Source organism: Macaca nemestrina, chromosome 12 (genome assembly GCF_043159975.1).
Source record: "Macaca nemestrina isolate mMacNem1 chromosome 12, mMacNem.hap1, whole genome shotgun sequence".
NCBI lineage: Eukaryota > Metazoa > Chordata > Mammalia > Primates > Cercopithecidae > Macaca > Macaca nemestrina.
Window position 1 is genome coordinate 7,000,026 of NC_092136.1, and position 17,461 is coordinate 7,017,486.

The window sequence follows — 17,461 nt, forward strand, 5'->3', positions numbered from 1 at the left end:
GTTGGTTTTTCTCATGCCTTCAGAGCTGACTGTGCCCTGAGATTCCACCCTCCCCACCTCCAGCCCTCTTCAACCCACTGAAGTCCCACAAGAATCTCTCAGGAACAAAAGAGGAGAGAGATGAGACGGGTCCCTAGAGAGCACGCATAACACAAAGTAGAGAGCAGCAAGGGCCCTGGAGAGTGAAGTCTGGTGGGGAGCAGAGCGGGGGTGATAGTGACAGGCTTCAGGAAGAAGGCAGAAGAACAAAGGGTCTACATGAGTAGCCATGGGGAGTTCGCCAGGGGCAGCTGCATTTTGGATAGAGAGGACACCATTAGCAAAGACAGAGGGATACGGTATGAGGGGCAGGTAACAAGATTCTTTAACATTATTGGCTGGGCAAGGTGACTCACACCTGTAATCCCAGCACTTTGGGAGGCTGAAGCAGACAGATTGCTTGAGATCAGGAGTTTGAGACCAGCCTGAGCTACATGGCAAAACCCTATTTCTACAAGGAAATACAAAAACATTGGCCAGGAGTGGTGGCTCATGCCCATAACCCCAGCACTTTGGGAGGCCGAGGCAGGCAGATCACTTGAGGTCAGAAGTTCGAGACCAGCCTGGCCAGCATGAGGAAACCCCGTCTCTATCAAAAATACAAAAATTAGCAGGCGCCTGTAATTCCAGCTACTCAGGAAGGTGAGGCAGGAGAATCGCTTGAACCTGGGAGGTGGAGGTTGCAGTGAGCTGAGATTGCACCACTGCACTCCAGCCTGGGTAACGGAGCAAGACTCTGTCTCAAAAAAAAAAGAAATACAAAAAATTAGCCAGGTGGCCGGGCGCGGTGGCTCAAGCCTGTAATACCAGCACTTTGGGAGGCCGAGACGGGCGGATCATGAGGTCAGGAGATCGAGACCATCCTGGCTAACACGGTGAAACCCCGTCTCTACTAAGAAATACAAAAAACTAGCCGGGCGAGGTGGCAGGCGCCTGTAGTCCCAGCTACTCGGGAGGCTGAGGCCGGAGAATGGCGTGAACCCGGGAGGCGGAGCTTGCAGTGAGCTGAGATCCGGCCACTGCACTCCAGCCTGGGCTACAGAGCGAGACTCCGTCTCAAAAAAAAAAAAAAAAAAAAAAAAAAAAAAATTAGCCAGGCATGGTGACATCCATCTGTAGCTACGCAGGAGGTTGAGGTGGGAGGATTGCTTGAGCCTCGGAAGTCAAGGCTGTAGTGAGCCATGATTATGCCACTGCACTCCAGCCTGGACTGTCTCAAAAATAAATAAATAAATAAGTAAATAAATAAAACGTCATTGATTGCTTCTAAGTGCCAGCAATTTGACCTATATTCACTCAGTTGTCCCTTACTCAGTTTTACATGGAGAAAACAGAGGTGTGGAGGGTTAGAGACTTGGTGGGGGTCACACAGCTGGTGGAGGCAGAGCAGGCACTCTCTCAGTGGTACTGGAATGGCAGGCCCATGAGATGGGGCTTCCCATCACTGGGATGGCCCCAGGGAAGGTGGTGTCCATCCTTTGACCCTGGGGAGCCCAGGCAGTCTGGAGAAAGCTGGGAGAAGCCTGACGGAGGGGAGGACAGCGGGGTAGGAGGGAGAGGAGAGTTCGGGAGGAGCCGGCATGACTCAGCAGGGAAGGATAAAGATCTTCCAGCCCAGGGAGAGGCAACCCCACTCCTCTGCCAGGGGAGACGGAGTCACAGAGCCCGCGGCATGGGCTGGCCAGGGCAATGGAACATCCTGGGAGAACGGCGGGGAAAGCTCCTGGCGGGCGAGGGAGGAGTGGAGCACCTGGGGGTATCCCTTCTGCCCTGCCCTCCACACACCCATCACCCAGACACCCTGGCAGATCAGGAGGCAGAGCCCAGCTAGGGCAGGAGAGGGACAGGCAGAAGGCCCTGTTCCTCTCAGCTTCTCTCTGGCTTCCCCGGGAAGCAGGAAGTATTGGGGGGAGTCCTTTGGGAAGCCTGAGCTGGGTCAGGTGTGGGTGGGGACCCAGGGCAGGGTAGGGCCATTGCTGAGGTCAGAAGAGGCCCTCTGCCTCCGGGTTTCCACTGACATCACAGCCAGCTTAGGGTGAGGCAGGGCCTCTGGGCTCCTGCCTACTGGAGGGCAAGGGAAAGTGTGTGCATATACACATACACACACACACACACACACACACACACACACACACCCCGCCTTTCCTTCCCCCTCCTGCCCTTGGGGCCCCAGTGGTGCCTGCACACGTACACTGGAGGGTGTGCACACGAGGCAGCGGAAAGGAAGGCCTCCTCCTGGGGACACCGAATCCCAGGGGATGTCCTGGGTGGGACCTCTGAACCTATCTAGGGCTCACTTTGCCCTCAGGAAGCAAAGGGTAGCCCTTGCTCTTGTTCTGCTGTGGCGGTGGGGCGGGGACAGGGGTGATCATCTAACTCCCAGTTTAATGCTCATTCCGGGATTCCCAACTCCCTGCTAATGGAATCCAGAGTTCTAGCTGAGCCCTCTAGTGTGGGAAGGTGATGCGAAGTGCCTGGCTCAGCTGCACATTGCCAGTTCATGTAAGGGGTCGGTGGTGGGGAGGAAACCCAGGTCTCCCTGTGCTCCAGGCCAGGATTCTCCAGGCACTGGATGACTCTCTTTATACCCCAAGCAACATCTGAGTGACCTGAAGAGACCAGCTGTGCCAGGCTAGACGCCTCATAGCCAGGGGCACTCAGCCAAGTCCTGCTATTGCTGAAGTCTGTTCCCAGCACCCAGACTCCTCTTTTCAAGATGTGCCTCTGGCCCCCTTCCTCAGGCTGGCACCTGCATGGTGGAGTTAAAAGAGCATGTTGCTGAAGTTGGATTGTACTGGGTTCCAGTCCTGGTTCTACCACTTCCAGGCTTGTGTGACCTCAGACAAGTGACTTTGTCTCATGAAGCCTCAGGTTCCTCATGTATAAATAGGGAAATGATAGCTCCTGTCTTGGAGTTACTGCAAAGGTGAAATAAACTAGGCCGGGCGCAGTGGCTCACGCCTGTAATCGCTGCACTTTGGGAGGCCGAGGTGGGTGGATCATGAGGTCAGGAGATCGAGACCATCCTGGCTAACACGGTGAAACCCCATCTCTACTAAAAATACAAAAAAAAAAAAAAAAAAAAATTAGCTGGGCGTGGTGGCAGGCGCCTGTAGTTCCAGCTACTCCGGAGGCTGAGGCAGGAGAATGGCGTGAACCCGGGAGGCAGAGCTTGTAGTGAGCTGAGATCGCGCCACTGTACTCCAGCCTGGGCGACAGAGTGAGACTCTATCTCAAAAAAAAATAAATAAATAAATAAATAAATAAAATAGCCCACGCAAAGCATTAGCACTGTGCCTGATGTGGGGAACAGCTGCGTGCACGTAAACTATTGTTAGTATTTCAGCAAAGTAAATGTTAGTAAGAAATACCAGCATCACAGTAGGCTGGAGGAGTCGCTGTAGCAGGCATCTGCCTCTCCTCCCAACACCCAGGTCAGCCTCCGCCCCTCCACCCACCCCCTAGGGCTCCTCTCTGTGTCTCCAGCACCAAAACTTAGGGAACGTTTGGTGAACAAATGAATGAATGAGTGTCCCTACTCACCTCTGTGGGTTTCTCCAACACAACTGTCAAGAGGGGACCAGCTAGAGACTCCCCTAGTTCAGGAACCTGGACACTCCCTGGGCCAGGGTCCCATCAGTGCTAACTGTGCAGCTGTGTGCAACATGGTGTTTTGGGTACCTGGAGAGCCTTCCTTGGGGATGTCACCATGTGGGGAGGAAGGGTGGGACCCTGGCCAGTCCCTGAGCCTACACTGACTCACCCTCACCCCTTGGAGGGCAGCTCAGTCATCACCTGGTGCCAGCTCTGGCCCCCAGCCAGCCACATTTCTTGAGGGCCTGACCTGACACCCCCCTGTGGATGGTGAGGCCTGGAATCTTTAAAAGGCCAGAGAAGGCAGCAAGCCAGTGGCCCCTCATCAGCTCACAGACTACTCCCACCATCCTGTGGAGAGGAGGGCAGAGGTGGTCAGACCCCATCACACAGAGAGGTGACAGGCTTGTCCCAAGGTCACACTGGCCAATTGGAATGGAGGTTTCCTGACTCTCAGAGCAGCTCTGTGCCCGCTGCAGGGAATCCTGGACTGCACCTGGTGCTACCTTGGCACTTTGCCTGTGGTTGCCACTGCCCTTCTAGCTCAGTCCATCCACATTTCTGCCCCAAAGCTCTACCTCCTCCAGGAAGCTCTCCTCCCACCATCCTCCTTGCCCTAAATGTACCCACTGCCACCTATGGCTGATGTCAGACAGTTTAATGAGTGTCCCTAGACTGGAATTCTTTCCTTTTCTTTTGAGAGAGGGTCTTGCTCTGTTGCCCCAGGCAACAAAGACCATGTGTAGTGGTCATAGCTCACTGCAGCCTCAAACTCTTGGGCTCAAGCAATCCTCCAGCCTCAGCCACCTGATTAGCTGGGACTACAGGCACGCACCACCATGTCCGGCTAAGTTTTAAATTTTTGGTAGAGATGGGGGTCTCTATGTTGCCCAGGTTCATCTCAAATTCCTCAAGCAATCCTCCTGCCTGGGCCTCCCAAAGTGCTGGGATTACAGATGTAAGCCCCAACTGTGAAATTCCTAAAGGCAGGGATGGGTTTTCCTTGCTCTCTCTCTGTCCTTAACAGGACCTGGCAGAGACTGAGAAAGTGCCTGCACAATGTGCCCCTGGAGCAGACGGAGCGCTTCTCTTTCCCATGCTTGTCTGGAGCTGGGGGGACTGGCATCTCCTCTAAGCTCTGCCCTCCCACCAGCAACCCCAGATTGTCAGCACTGGAAGGGCCCCTAACAAGATTCTCTGAGAGTCACAGGGGAGCAGGAACTTTCCCGAGGTCCCCCAGCTGGAAATCAGAGGGCAGCCACCTGTCCTGCCCCATCCTACGGAAACCCTGGAGGGGCCACTCCTGCTCTTTCCTCTCTTCCTTCTTCCCCAAACCCCAGCAGCTACCCCCATTTAGGGACTTGGCAGGATAAAGGCACCGTCTTTATTCCAGCCCCCGACCCAACCCAACTGGCAGCTCCCAGCCTGCTGCCTTTGCCCAGGCATGGCAGAGGGGCACTGGCAGCTTGGAGATGGAGCTGCTTTTCCCTTTGGCAGTGCAGAAGGTGGGGGAGGGGAAGGGAGAGGCTTGGCCCCCACTAGGTGAGGGGAGAGGGCAGGGAGGCAAGTCCAGACAAGAGGCAGAGGGAGAACACAACTTTCCCAGCTCGTGGGGTCACTACATTAAGGTTCAAAGACAAACTGGGGGCTGGGGGGCTGTGTGTAAAGTCAATTGTCCCTGTACCCACCTGGCCTGGGTCCCTGTTTCAGAGCTGCAGCCCTCAGTTCCTGCAAACCAGTGCTTTCTGGCGGCCCCAGGTGGATGTCTGCTGGGGGTGGTGTTGTCCACTCCCACCTTCTGCTTCAGTCTCTTCCTCTCCCCCATCCGCTGCTTCCCCCTCTTCCTCCCAGCTCCCTCCTCCCCTCTTTCCCACTCCCACCCATTTGCCTCTTTGTGTCTCCTCTTTCCTTCCCAGTCTTGTCCCTTCTCTGGTCTCACCCCTCTTCTCTTGCCCCCGCCTCTTTCTTCAGCACCCCTCCCCTCCGCTCCCCCCACACTGGGGCTGCTTTCTCCCTGACTCAGCAAGGTGCTTTATAAGGTGCTGAGGGGCTCAGTCAAATCCAAACCACATTGTGCAGACTCCACAAGGAGCGGCTGCGAGGTGGAGGGAGAGGCTGAAGCTGCTCCCCTTCTCCCTCCTTCTTGGCCCCCTCCCTCTGAAAGGGTAGGAGCTAGGGGGACCTCCTGGCTGGCCTCAGTGCCATGCACCCATGGGCATCTGCCTTCTTGACCTTGGCATGGGCATCAAGAAATCACTGGGCTCACCCACCAGGAATGTCACTGAAACTCCAGAGTCCTGGCTGGTGGGGGCAGGGAGGAGGTGCGGTGGTTGGGGGTAGGGGGCGGAGGGAGGTCCTAAGCACTTTTCACAAGGGTCCCTCCAGGCAGTTTTCATCAGTGCTGCTACTGAGGTCCCTCAAAGTCCCCTGCCCCCCAACCCAAGCCAGCTCTCCTTTCCCAGCTCTTTTTCTCCTTGTTTAGGAAAAAAAAGGAAGAAAGGAGAGAGAGGGGAAAAAAAACCCAACAACAAAGTCTGTCCCACTCCAGTGAGGTAATTGAAAACAAACTTCTTCCCCACCCCCCCGCGCCCCCAGCTCAGTGCTCGCAGTACAGAGAAGGGAAGAGCTGCCCCGGGACCCAGCACTGGCCATGATCAGGATGCCTGCCCAGGCCACAGGCTGGAGGCGCGGGGGCTGGACTGGCAGAGTGCCCTCCCTTTCTTCCAGGGGCACCAGGAAGTAGTGGGGGACAAATCTCGGATGCCACTCCAGGCAGAGACATCACCTTCCAGGTCTGGCCCACCACTGGCCTCTCCCACTTTGAAACAATAAATAAACAACAACAAAAACAACTTATTACCCAGTGATTTAATTGGTGGTGTGGTTATAGGGCACCCAAGCCTTGGGGACCACATGACTGTCCCCCAGGAAAATCATGAAGCAGGGCAGTCCCCAGCCCTGGGTGAGAGCTGCCTTCACTGAGCATGTTCTCCCTGGCACCCTTGGAGAGGGAGGAGCGGACCCCTCTGGGAGGGTCCAGGCATACCCCCAGGTATCCTGCCCAGCAAGTCCCAACCCAGGCCTGCGGGAAGGAGGGGGAGCCCTCACTGCCAAGCCACCCCCACCTCACCACCGGAAAAACCAACAACCCGAAACCCCAAAGGAAGGAGATTGCCAGGCGTCTTCATGGGGAAGCATTTCACAAATGGGGACGCTCAGGCGGTCCATCGCCTTGAATCGGAGCATTCCCGCTGAGTCACCCAAGAAGCCTGTGGTGTTGAAACTGGTCCGGTGCCTCGTGCTGATTAATGAATTACAAATCCCCCACCCATGTGCATTCTCCCTGGTCACTGGAGGAAGAATGAAGAACCTTGTGAACTTGAGGGAAAAAGTCCCGCCAAGTGGCCTCTTCTCGCCTCTGGGCCGGGCAGTGGGCCTGTGGTGCCCTCTTCCTCCCCCGCAGGGGGCATTGTGAGCTGGTTAGTCACCTGCCCCAGCCCCAGCGCCTGGCTTAGCTCTAGCTTTTGGAAATGGGACAAGCGGCGGGACAATAGGCAAGGGGGGCGGTCAGCCCAGACAAAGGGCAGCAGGAAAAACACCATCACTTGCTCCCAGGCCAGCTTGCTGGCATTTGGGAGAATGTGTCATTGCATTTACTCAAGGGTGAGGAGGAGGGAAGGTTAGAGATGAGGAGGCAGAGGTAGGGTGGGAGCAGGGACCCCGCACAGGCAGAGGTAGGGTGGGAGCTGGGACCCCGCACCGGGCAGGGGGCAGGGGGTGGTGTCCCCAGGCCAACGCCAGGGGAGAAGCCCACCCGAAGTCGGCGCTGTCCACCGGCTCCCGGGAGTCCTCAGACGGACTGATGGCCTCCCCGCCCCCTCCCCCAGGAGGCCCAGGGTGGTACCGCCACAGCCTCGCCTCACCTCACCCCCCCCTCGGTGCTGTAGGAGGGAGAGGGAGCCCCAGAAGCCCTCCCTTCCCTCCTCCCCCCTCCTACCCCCACCCCGGGGAGGGCCGCTACAATTTGTGGTTACAGCTTTACACGTCAGAAAAAAAAAAAAGTTTGCAGAATGTCCCACACCGAAAAAAAAAAAAAAAAAAAAAAAACCCGAAACCGAGCGAAAAAAACCTGCGAGTGGGCCTGGCGGATGGGATTATTAAAGCTTCGCCGGAGCCGCGGCTCGCCCTCCCACTCCGCCAGCCTCCGGGAGAGGAGCCGCACCCGGCCGGCCTGGCCCCAGCCCCATGGACCTCCGAGCAGGTAGGAGCCAGGCGGCCGAGGCCCCGGCCCCCGCCCCGCCGAGCAGCCACGAGATCCGGTTCCCGTCCTGCCTTGACCCCCGGGAGCCCCGCGCCGGGGCCGGGCCACAGAGCTGGGCTCCAGCCGGGGGAGGCGCGGCTGGGCGCCCTCGAGAGGGGCCAGGCGGGGACGCCGCATTCCTGGAGTCCGCACGGCGGGGCCAGGAGATAGCCGGGAGCGGCGGGGAGCCCGGACGATAGCAGACCTGGGGAGGCGGCAACCTGGAGCCCCAGCCCCAGAGCCCCGCGCACAAGTTGGGGCCAGAGAGTCCGAGGCGGGGAGCGAGGCTGCGGGTGGGAGGAGGGGCTGGGAGAAGAAGAGGGAGGGAGGCCGGGGAAGCCCGAGGCCGGGCGGCGGGAGGCGAGGGGAGGCCGACACCTCGGGCCGCGCCGCTCTCCCTCCCCGGCCCGCCGGGAGGGGTAGGAGGGCGGGCGGGAGGAAGGGCGGGCGGCGGAGAGGAGGGCGGAGGGCAGCGCCGAGCCTGGCTGGGCCGGGTCGGACCGGACAGGCCGAGCCGCGCCGCGGGACTCGCGGCTTCCTAGCTGCGCGCCGCGCGGCCGGAACCCTCCATGGTGCCCACGGCCGGGGAGCCGGCGGCAGGTAGGGGCGGCGGGCGGCGGCTGCGAGTCCCCCGGGCCACCGTGGCCTGGGAGTGATTATTGTTGGGCGGGGGGCGGGCGCAGCCGGGCCGGACCCGGCAGGAAAAAGTCTGTCACCGGCCAGGGAGCGGCGGGAGCAGCCGCTCAGCCCGGGCAGGAGGGGAGTTGACGCGCGGGAAAGGGCAGCGCCGGACAGAGCCCGGAGCCGGGTGCCCCGGACCCCGCCCCCGCCCCCGCCGCCTGGAAGGAGCGACCGGGCGGGAGCGGGAGGGGGCGGGGCCGGGGGCGCCGGGGCCACACAGAGGGAAGGCGCAGCGCCGGGAGGGGTCCCGGAGCGAGAGGTCACCGCCGGGAGGGAGGGCCAGCTGGCGACCGCCGCCGTGCAGCTTTCCGGCCGAGCCCCTCGAAGGAAACCTTCGAAGGAGTCCCCGGGGCTCGCCAGAGTCCTCTCATGCTTGCTCTCCCCACCCGCTTTCCTTTCCACAACTCCGCGCAGGGCTGCTGGAGCCCTCCCTACAGACCCCCGCCAATCCCAGAGGACCTCTGTTCCCCCAGGTCCCAGCCTGGCCCTCCCCCCGGGGTGTGAGGGGCTGCCAGGAGAGGAGGGGAGATGGGCGGGTGCAGGCTAAGCCCTGGAGAGAGGCTGGGGGTGGGGGGCACTGGGCACACTGCTCTGCCGGGTCCTCCTCCTCTGACCCTGATCCAGGGACACCTCTGTGCTTTCACTGCCCCCAACTGACCTCCGCTACCGCTCGGGAGCACACGTTGCCCCTCACACCGGACAGGACGGGAGTACATATTCCCCTAAAAGACCAGACGCACTCCAGCCAGCTCAGACACCCTCACTACCCTGGAGCCACACACTCCACCAGGGGAGGAAGCAGAGATGGCAGTTGTCACCCAGCAGCCCCAGAAGTGACACTGCTGATGGGTGCAATGGCTCCCTGTCCCCTTCATTCACAGTCCCACACTCTTGTCCGTCACACTTCTGCGTGCCACCCCTGCACACCAGCCACTGGCTGACACTTCACATTCCTCCCCACGTCCCACCTCTTGTGCACACCTGGCTCCTGCACTCTCCCCCAGCCCCTCCCGCACCCCTCTTGATAACAACACCCTTTCTAACTCACCCACCACTGCCCTGGACTCCTCCTTCACTGCTCCCCCTGCCTCTGGCTCTCAGTGGGCTGCTGGGCTACCCCCTGGCTCCTCACTGGCCTCCCTGAGCACACCCAGGGCCCTCTTGCGGCACAATCAGGAACCCTCTCGCTCCAGCCAAAGCCCAACTCCTGTCTCGCTTGCTTGGTTACTGACTTCATAAGGCAGGGGGGCTGGCCCACCCTCAGCTTCTTCCCCTGGGCCTTAGTGACTTCTGTCATTTAGGCTGGAAGAGAAGGGCAGGAAGGGGGATGCTGGAGAGGAGAGGAGAGATGAAGCCCTGCATGTTTCCTCTGGGAGGAACTGAGCATGCATAGTGTGACCTCTCTGTGCAAGCCCACAGTCACCAAAGGGGTTGGTGGCAAAACTAGGTCTCCCAATTCCCAGGCCCATGTGTCCCCACTCACCAAGCCACTTCTCAGTGGCCTGGGGGAAAGGGAACCAAGGAAAAGGCAGAAGGGAGGGAAGTAAGAGAGGGGAAGGCAGCAGACCACAGGGTAGAAGGATGATGGGTTTCTGTGGGCCTTTGCCTGTGAAGGCAGGTCAGGACACGCCCCTAGGGCAGTTTCCTACAGTCACAATGCCTGGACCTCACCTACTCCATCCCTCACCCACTCCTCACCTATTCCGCCTAACCCACTCCATCCCTCAATTCCTCTCAACAGACCCCTCCAACCGCAGCAGCCAGCGCTGGTCCTGGTCTGGCCTTTCCTCCTGGCTCCCATATTCAGTCCAGCCTGAGGCCACTATGCCCCACCTCTGGAGCCCTGCAGTGCCTCCCTGGCTACAACATTTAGGGCTCACAGTTCTTAGCCTAGCTCTTATAGTCCCAGGTGCAAAGACTCCCGTTGACTTGTCCTACCACCCTAACCACCCTGGTACATCTGCACGGCTGAACCCTCACCCTCACTGGGAAAGCTCAGCCCGGGGGCGTCCAGGCCAGGGACTGAGGGGCAGCTGGCTAAAGTGGCTAAAGACGTGCACACGGGTGCGCCTGCCTGTGCAGCTGTCTGGGTGGCCGGTCACTTCCTTGGGCTGAGAGAGAGAGAGTGAGTGTGTGTGTGTGTGTGTGTGTGTGTTTTCATGAGGAGGGCCTTGGTTCCCAGGGCCCAGGGATCTGGATGGAATTAGGGGCTGGCCGGGTGGGGGCCAGGATAGGGGGTGGGGGGCTGCTGCAGGAAACGTGAGCTGCACTCATTAGCTCCTCACGTGCTCAGCCACATTTATAAACACACAGAGAAGAGGGGATGTAAACAATCAGTGGGCAGCAGCCAGAGGCAGAGCTGAGGCGGGGGCGGGCTGGGGGCCAGGACTGGTGGGGAGGGGGAGAGGGGGACCCAGGACACAGCCCCAGTGGTCAGGGTCCACCTGCACACCATGAGCCTAAGGGAGGATGGATGAGGGCTCCAGGAAGCCCACCATGCACTCTCCTCAGGAGGCAGGCGAGCTGTGCTGGGTTCCTGAGCTCACAACTACACCACAAGTGTTCACCCCACACTGCTTTCCTCCTGCTGCCTGAGACACGGGTATGGGCACGGCTTGCCCAGAGTGAAAGCTGTCATAGCAGGGGCAGAGCCCTGTCCTTCTACCCCCCTTTCTCCTCTCCTAACCTCTTCTCCCTCTGGATTCCTGAGAGCCCTTCCCTCTTTCTAGTTCTCTCTGTGGGCCGTCGGATCCTTCTGTTCTCCCCTGCCCGCCCCCCCCACCCCCAGCCTGCAACGACAGTTACCTCAGAACTGAAATATTCCTGGAAACACCGGCCTCGTCTGGTTAATTTCATGAGCCGTTTTTTCTGCCCAGATGACTTAGTTCTTGTCTATCCAAAGGCTTCTCCCCCTGCTGTCCCTGTGTAGGGAGCTGATCTCCCCTAGGGATGTCCCACAGGGCTCAGAATGGGAGAGGGATAAGTCCCGAGCTGGGTTCCTGACTATACCTCTTGGCCGTGACATAGGCAGAACCTAGAACTCCAGTCAACATGTGGGTAAAGAGGGACGCCTAGCTCCCAGCTCCTGCTTCAGTTGGGACCCTCAGCCTTGCCGCTAACTTTGAATGAAGCCAGACTCGATGCTGAAAGCAACCTCAAGGCTGGGAGGGCCGCTGCCCAATTCAGCAGGTCTCCAATCTCCAAAACTAATTCTACTCTGTACCCATAGGATCCTAGAGGTGACTGCCAGATCCCCAGGCTTGGAGTTGTGTTGGAATGTGAGGAACAGGGAGGAGAAAGGAACTGAGTCAGGCAAGAGCTGGGGATAGAAAGGAAGAGTGAGGAAAGCAGCATCCAGGAGGAAGCCACAGGCTCAGAGGGCACAGGAAAGGGGGAGCCAGTCTCCCTAGGGAGCAGTTGAGTGCCTGACCCTACTCTCTGTCCTAAAATACACGTGTGTACACACACTCACACTTGCCTCAAACCAAGACCCTGTGACTGGTGGTACCCCACCCCCATGCTCCCTCAGTAAAGCTGGCCAGCCACACATCTGAAAGAGTCCATACTGACCAGGGGGCCACTGCCAAAGTCCTCACTGACCCCTGTCCTCCATAAGAGATGTTTTATACAAATGGAGTCTTGCATCCTTCCTAGTTAGTAGCCCTCTCCAAAACTGCCCCAGCGCTGTGATTAAACCTAACCTAGTCTTCATTCTTTCTTCAAATCCCATTCTAACCATGGGCAAAGTGTTATATCTATTTAAGTTATTTCTACCTATCAAAGCAACCTATGTCATTATAGAAAAATCTGAGAGTATAAAATATGAACTATAGGAGTGGTGGGAAGGTGGCAGCAAAAAAAAAAAAAAAAAAGGAAAAAAAGGAAAAAAAAAAAAATAAAGGAAAGAAACCACTCGTGACCTCACACCTATTCAAGCTGAAAACCCAAACTAGCCCTGCTCCTCATGACATAAGCAGCGCCCCATCTGGTATCTAAACCGACCAAGTCACAGCCCTCCAGCTCACCTTCTGCCTGCCCAGACCTCGCCACATCCCCTGCTGGACTCAAACCTCAACCACACTAAATCAACCAAATCCCAAGTCTAAACTAATCTGAAACTTTTAAAGTAACCCAGTCCTTAAATCTAACCTAGCCCAATGCCAATTATATCTATCCTAGCCAAACCCTAACTGCCTTTGCCAGTCCAAAGTGTCCACTCAATCCTCACCTTGGTCCTCACTTAAAATCCCAGAAAAGCGTATTTCCCCACTATCCATGTCACTCTTTACAGCACCCAACCCTGGCCTCTGGACTCCTGGTATCCTGGGATGTCCAAACTCTGCAGTGCCATCAGCCAACAAGCCTGACTCGTCAAATGCACCTCTCTCCCTTCCTGTCCCCACCCTCACAGGCTGATGGAAAGGGCTCATTGAAGTCCAACTTTTCCCCACCTAACACCAAGAATGGTGTGAACCTCCACACTGCCACCATTCCCTGAGAGTGAGCACTAAATCTTCAATCTAACCCCACCCTATGCTTCCCACACTCAGGAATCACATCCTAGAATATACCCAAAACTAGCCCCATAAGGCAGCCCGACCCTGGTGGTCTAACCCTATACCTTGCCTCTTATGGACGACTGTGTTCTTGGCGGCTGCCTCTCTCCTGCTTCCTCCCTTGGGGCTGACTGCTCAGCCTGCCAGCTCTGACATGTGCTATCTCCCACCCTGTGACTCCCCTCAAGCTGCAGTGGGACTGGGAGACTGGCAGGAAGCTATGGTACAACTGGAACACAGGCAGGTCGACCTGTAGTCCCTAGGCCTGGCCCTGTCCCTCCATGTACACACACATATATGTTGGCACACACACAGTGGCACACATGCCAAAGACTCTCTCAGCTGACACACAGATATACTCTCAAGTATCTACTGATAGATACTTAGGCGTGCCAAGTCCTCATCCTCAAACACACACACGCCTCTCTTTCTCTCCCCTCTTGCCAGGGGTGTTTTCCCTCCTCCATCCCCTCTGCCTCCCATCTGGTGTCCCACCCTCACCCACCTTCCAGCCCAAGGTGGGGACAGACACCTGAGGGGTTGCCAGATGCTTCCCCGTGTGGGCCTGGGCCGCACTCATGCTTCTCGTCCATCCTGCCCACAGGGGACTCGTGGGGGATGTTAGCGTGCCTGTGCACGGTGCTCTGGCACCTCCCTGCAGTGCCAGCTCTCAATCGCACAGGGGACCCAGGGCCTGGCCCCTCCATCCAGAAAACCTATGACCTCACCCGCTACCTGGAGCACCAACTCCGCAGCTTGGCTGGGACCTATGTGAGTATCCAGAGTAGGAGTCTGGGAGTTGGGGAGGAGTGAGGAGTTGGGGGAAGACAGTCCTAATCATGGAGGGTCCTGGTAAATGATGGGGTGAGGAGGGGCTCTTTGGCTCCCACCAGTCCCCCTGTCTGGCTTATCTACTGCCCTTCCCTCTTAGGTGGCCCCCCCATCTCCCCATCCCTCGCCCCAGGACTAGGCATGTGGGCAGGCCTCGCACCCGCCTTGGCCCATTGCCCCACTGGCTGCCAGCCCAGCCGCCCGCCTCCCCCTGGGGGCCGGGGAAGTCTCCTCTGTTTACACCGTGTTGTGGTGTCTCTTGCGCGGGCGGGGTTGGGTGGGGATGGAGGGGCCCCACCTCCCATGCCTGCGTTCCAGCTCGCCTCTACCCCCAGACCTGGGGCCCTGCTGCTCTGGACCCAGGGGCCTCCCTTCCGTCTGCCTCTCCCATTCTAGCTGGGCCTCCTACGAGGGTCATGGGGGAAGGGGACTGTAGGGAACCCAGGCAGTAGTGGCAGGGGGTTTAGGGTGTGGATGGAGGTGATGCTATAAGGATTTGGGGGTGGTCCAGAGGTGTTCAGAGAGCCCAGGAGAGAAGGAAGGAGGGTCGGAGGAGCCGAGGACCATGGGGAACCGGCCCCCTCTTCCCGTGTTCCTCTTCCACATCCCAGACTCTACTCTGGAGCCAGGGAAAGGAAAGGGAGGAGGGTGGCGGGGGAGCTGGCTCCAGCCCCAGGATACACCGAGGAAATTAGTTTGTCTCTGTGCTTGTCAGCGTGTGAACCTCCCCCTGGGCCCTTGCCTATCCCAGGCCTCTCCCCTTGCTTCTCCCTTCTTTCCCAGTTACACATCGCCCTCATCCCTTTCCCTGGGCCCCAGCTGCTCCCCCGAGGGTTGGCAAGGGCTCTGCCTTCTTCCCTATACCATGCTGTCTTCCATAGCCTTCCTCCTGTCCTACTCATGAGACTGCCTCCATTTCTTCCTTCTGCAGCCTAGCTCCTTTCAACTGAACCCTTCCTTCGGAGTGTTAGTGAGTACCCGTCTCTCCCCAGCCCCTCAGCTGGTGGGCCCGGGTATGTCAGTGGCAAATGGGACTCTGGTGCCAATGGGCCCCTCTCATCTCTCTCTTGTTCCTTGTGCAGAAAACCTTTGCTTCATTCCACTGCCCCCTCTAGTTCCCGACCCTTTTTCTCTCCTGGCTTTCTCTGCCAAATTTCTCGAAGGAGTGGTCTACACCCTCTGCCTCCACTTCCTCTCCACCCACTCACTTCTTAACCCCCTGCAATCTGGCTTCCAGGCCCCAGCAGTGGTTCTCTCCAAGGTCGTCAGGCACCTCCTTGCCAAGCCCGACAGTGTTTTGAAGGCTCATTCTCCTTGCTGTCTGTTTTGCAGCCACACTGCTGAGCACTGCTGCCTTCTCGAACTCTTCCTTGGCCTCTGCACTCTCCTGGGCCACCTTCTACCTCTCCAGCCTCGCCCCCTGGCTCCTCCAGGCTCCTCTTCTTCTCTGTCCTGCCCCCACAGCGGGCACTTTCCCAAGGTTTGCCCACCAAGCCAATCAGCACGTCCTTCCTGAGCGTCTCCTGCGTCTCCTCCTCCTCTTTCTACGCCTCTCCATTGGAGAGCTCATCACCGCCACTGCTTCAGCTGTCATCTGCATACAAATGATATCCTTATTGGAGAAACTCAGGGAGGCCATGAACAGAGAAGCCTAGCATGGAGACAGGGCCAGTGTCAGGGGACACAAAAAATAGAAACTTTGGGAGCAGGTATCTCCTCGGTGATGAGACAGCTGCTCTGCCCTCCTCCTTCCCCATCACCCTCTCCTTTTCACAGCTGAACTACCTGGGCCCTCCTTTCAACGAGCCTGACTTCAACCCTCCCCGCCTGGGGGCAGAGACTCTGCCCAGGGCCACTGTTAACTTGGAGGTGTGGCAAAGCCTCAATGACAAACTGCGGCTGACCCAAAACTACGAGGCTTACAGCCACCTTCTGTGTTACTTGCGTGGCCTCAACCGTCAGGCTGCCACTGCTGAGCTGCGCCGCAGCCTGGCCCACTTCTGCACCAGCCTCCAGGGCCTGCTGGGCAGCATTGCAGGCGTCATGGCAGCTCTGGGCTACCCACTGCCCCAGCCGCTGCCTGGGACTGAACCCACTTGGACTCCTGGCCCTGCCCACAGTGACTTCCTCCAAAAGATGGATGACTTCTGGCTGCTGAAGGAGCTGCAGACCTGGCTGTGGCGCTCGGCCAAGGACTTCAACCGGCTCAAGAAGAAGATGCAGCCTCCAGCAGCTGCAATCACCCTGCACCTGGGGGCTCACGGCTTCTGACTTCTGACCTTTGCCGCCTCCTCTTCGCTCCCCCTTCAAACCCTGCACCCACTTTGGGAGAGCCAGCCCTGTATGCCAACACCTGTTGAGCCAGGAGACAGAAGCTGTGAGCTTCTGGCCCTCTCCTGGACCGGCTGGGCGTGTGATGTGATCAGCCTTGTCTCCTCCCCACCTCCCAAAGGTCTACTGAGCTGGGGAGGAGGTGCAATAGGCCCTGTCCTGTCCTGTTTCTACAGGAAGTCATGCTCGAGGGAGTCTGAAGTGGTTCAAGTTGGTGCAGAGGCTCTCATGGCCTCCTGCTTCTTGCTTACCACTTGGCCAATGCCCACCCAGCCCCTCAGGTGGCACACCTGGAAGGCAGGAGTTGAGGGGCCACCACCACACATGACTTTCTGGGGTGAAGCCCTTTGGCTGCCCCACTCTCCTTGAATGGGTGTTGCTCCCTTACCCCCAAATCACTCTATACATCCAATTCAGGAAACAAACATGGTGGCAATTCTACACAAAAAGAGATAAGATTAACAGTGCAGGGGTGGGGTCTGCATTGGAGGTTCCCTATAAACCAGAAGAGAAAATACTGAAAGCAGAGGGGCAGGGACAGACCATAACAGACCCAGGAGTCTCCAAAGCACAGAGTGGCAAACAAAAGCCAAGCTGAGCATCAGGACCTTGCCTCGAATTGTCTTCCAGCTTTACAGTGCCTCCTCTCTGCCCCCTTTCCCAGGGTATCTGTGGGTTGCCCAGGCTGGGGAGGGCAACCATAGCCACACCACAGGATTTCCTGAAAGTTTACATTGCAGTAGCATTTTGGGGTGTGGGGTGGCAGCTCCCCCAGGCCCTGCCCCCCCAGCCCCACCCACTCATGACTCTAAGTGTGTTGTATTAATATTTATTTATTTGGAGATGTTATTTATTAGATGATATTTATTGCAGAATTTCTATTCTTGTATTAACAAATAAAATGCTTGCCCCAGAACTTAGTCTCTTTGCCCGGCCTCAACCCTCCTGGTGCTCATCAGACTCTCTTGCCGCCCCGGCTCCCACTCCCTGCTGCCTCTGGTGAAGCTGCACAGAGCTCTGAGAAGAGGCGCTCTTCCTCCCCGCACTGGGGTGATGGGCGCACCTCAGACTTGTCCACTCCTGCTCCCACCACCAACTCCTTGATCCTCAGTCCTCCCACACAGCTTGT

At 58.0% G+C, this 17,461-nt stretch overlaps 2 protein-coding genes across 15 annotated transcripts in view; one reads left to right on the top strand and one right to left on the bottom strand.

Annotated features, from left to right (window-relative positions):
• Positions 1 to 17,461, bottom strand: part of LOC105469673 (RAD9 checkpoint clamp component A) — an 81,806-nt gene that overhangs the window by 18,003 nt on the left and 46,342 nt on the right. The window lies entirely within an intron of this gene.
• Positions 7,366 to 17,248, top strand: LOC105469675 (cardiotrophin like cytokine factor 1). Its single transcript, XM_011721040.3, has 3 exons — positions 7,366 to 7,894; positions 13,775 to 13,941; positions 15,778 to 17,248. Exons 1-3 carry the CDS (start codon positions 7,879 to 7,881, stop codon positions 16,270 to 16,272), a joined length of 678 nt encoding a protein of 225 aa, XP_011719342.1. The 5' UTR covers positions 7,366 to 7,878; the 3' UTR covers positions 16,273 to 17,248.

Bases quoted from the DNA above. Each gene is read 5' to 3' on its own strand.
- LOC105469675 (XM_011721040.3), top strand. The intron at 13,942-15,777 runs GTGAGTATCCAG...TCCTTTTCACAG, and splicing joins GCAGCTTGGCTGGGACCTAT to CTGAACTACCTGGGCCCTCC.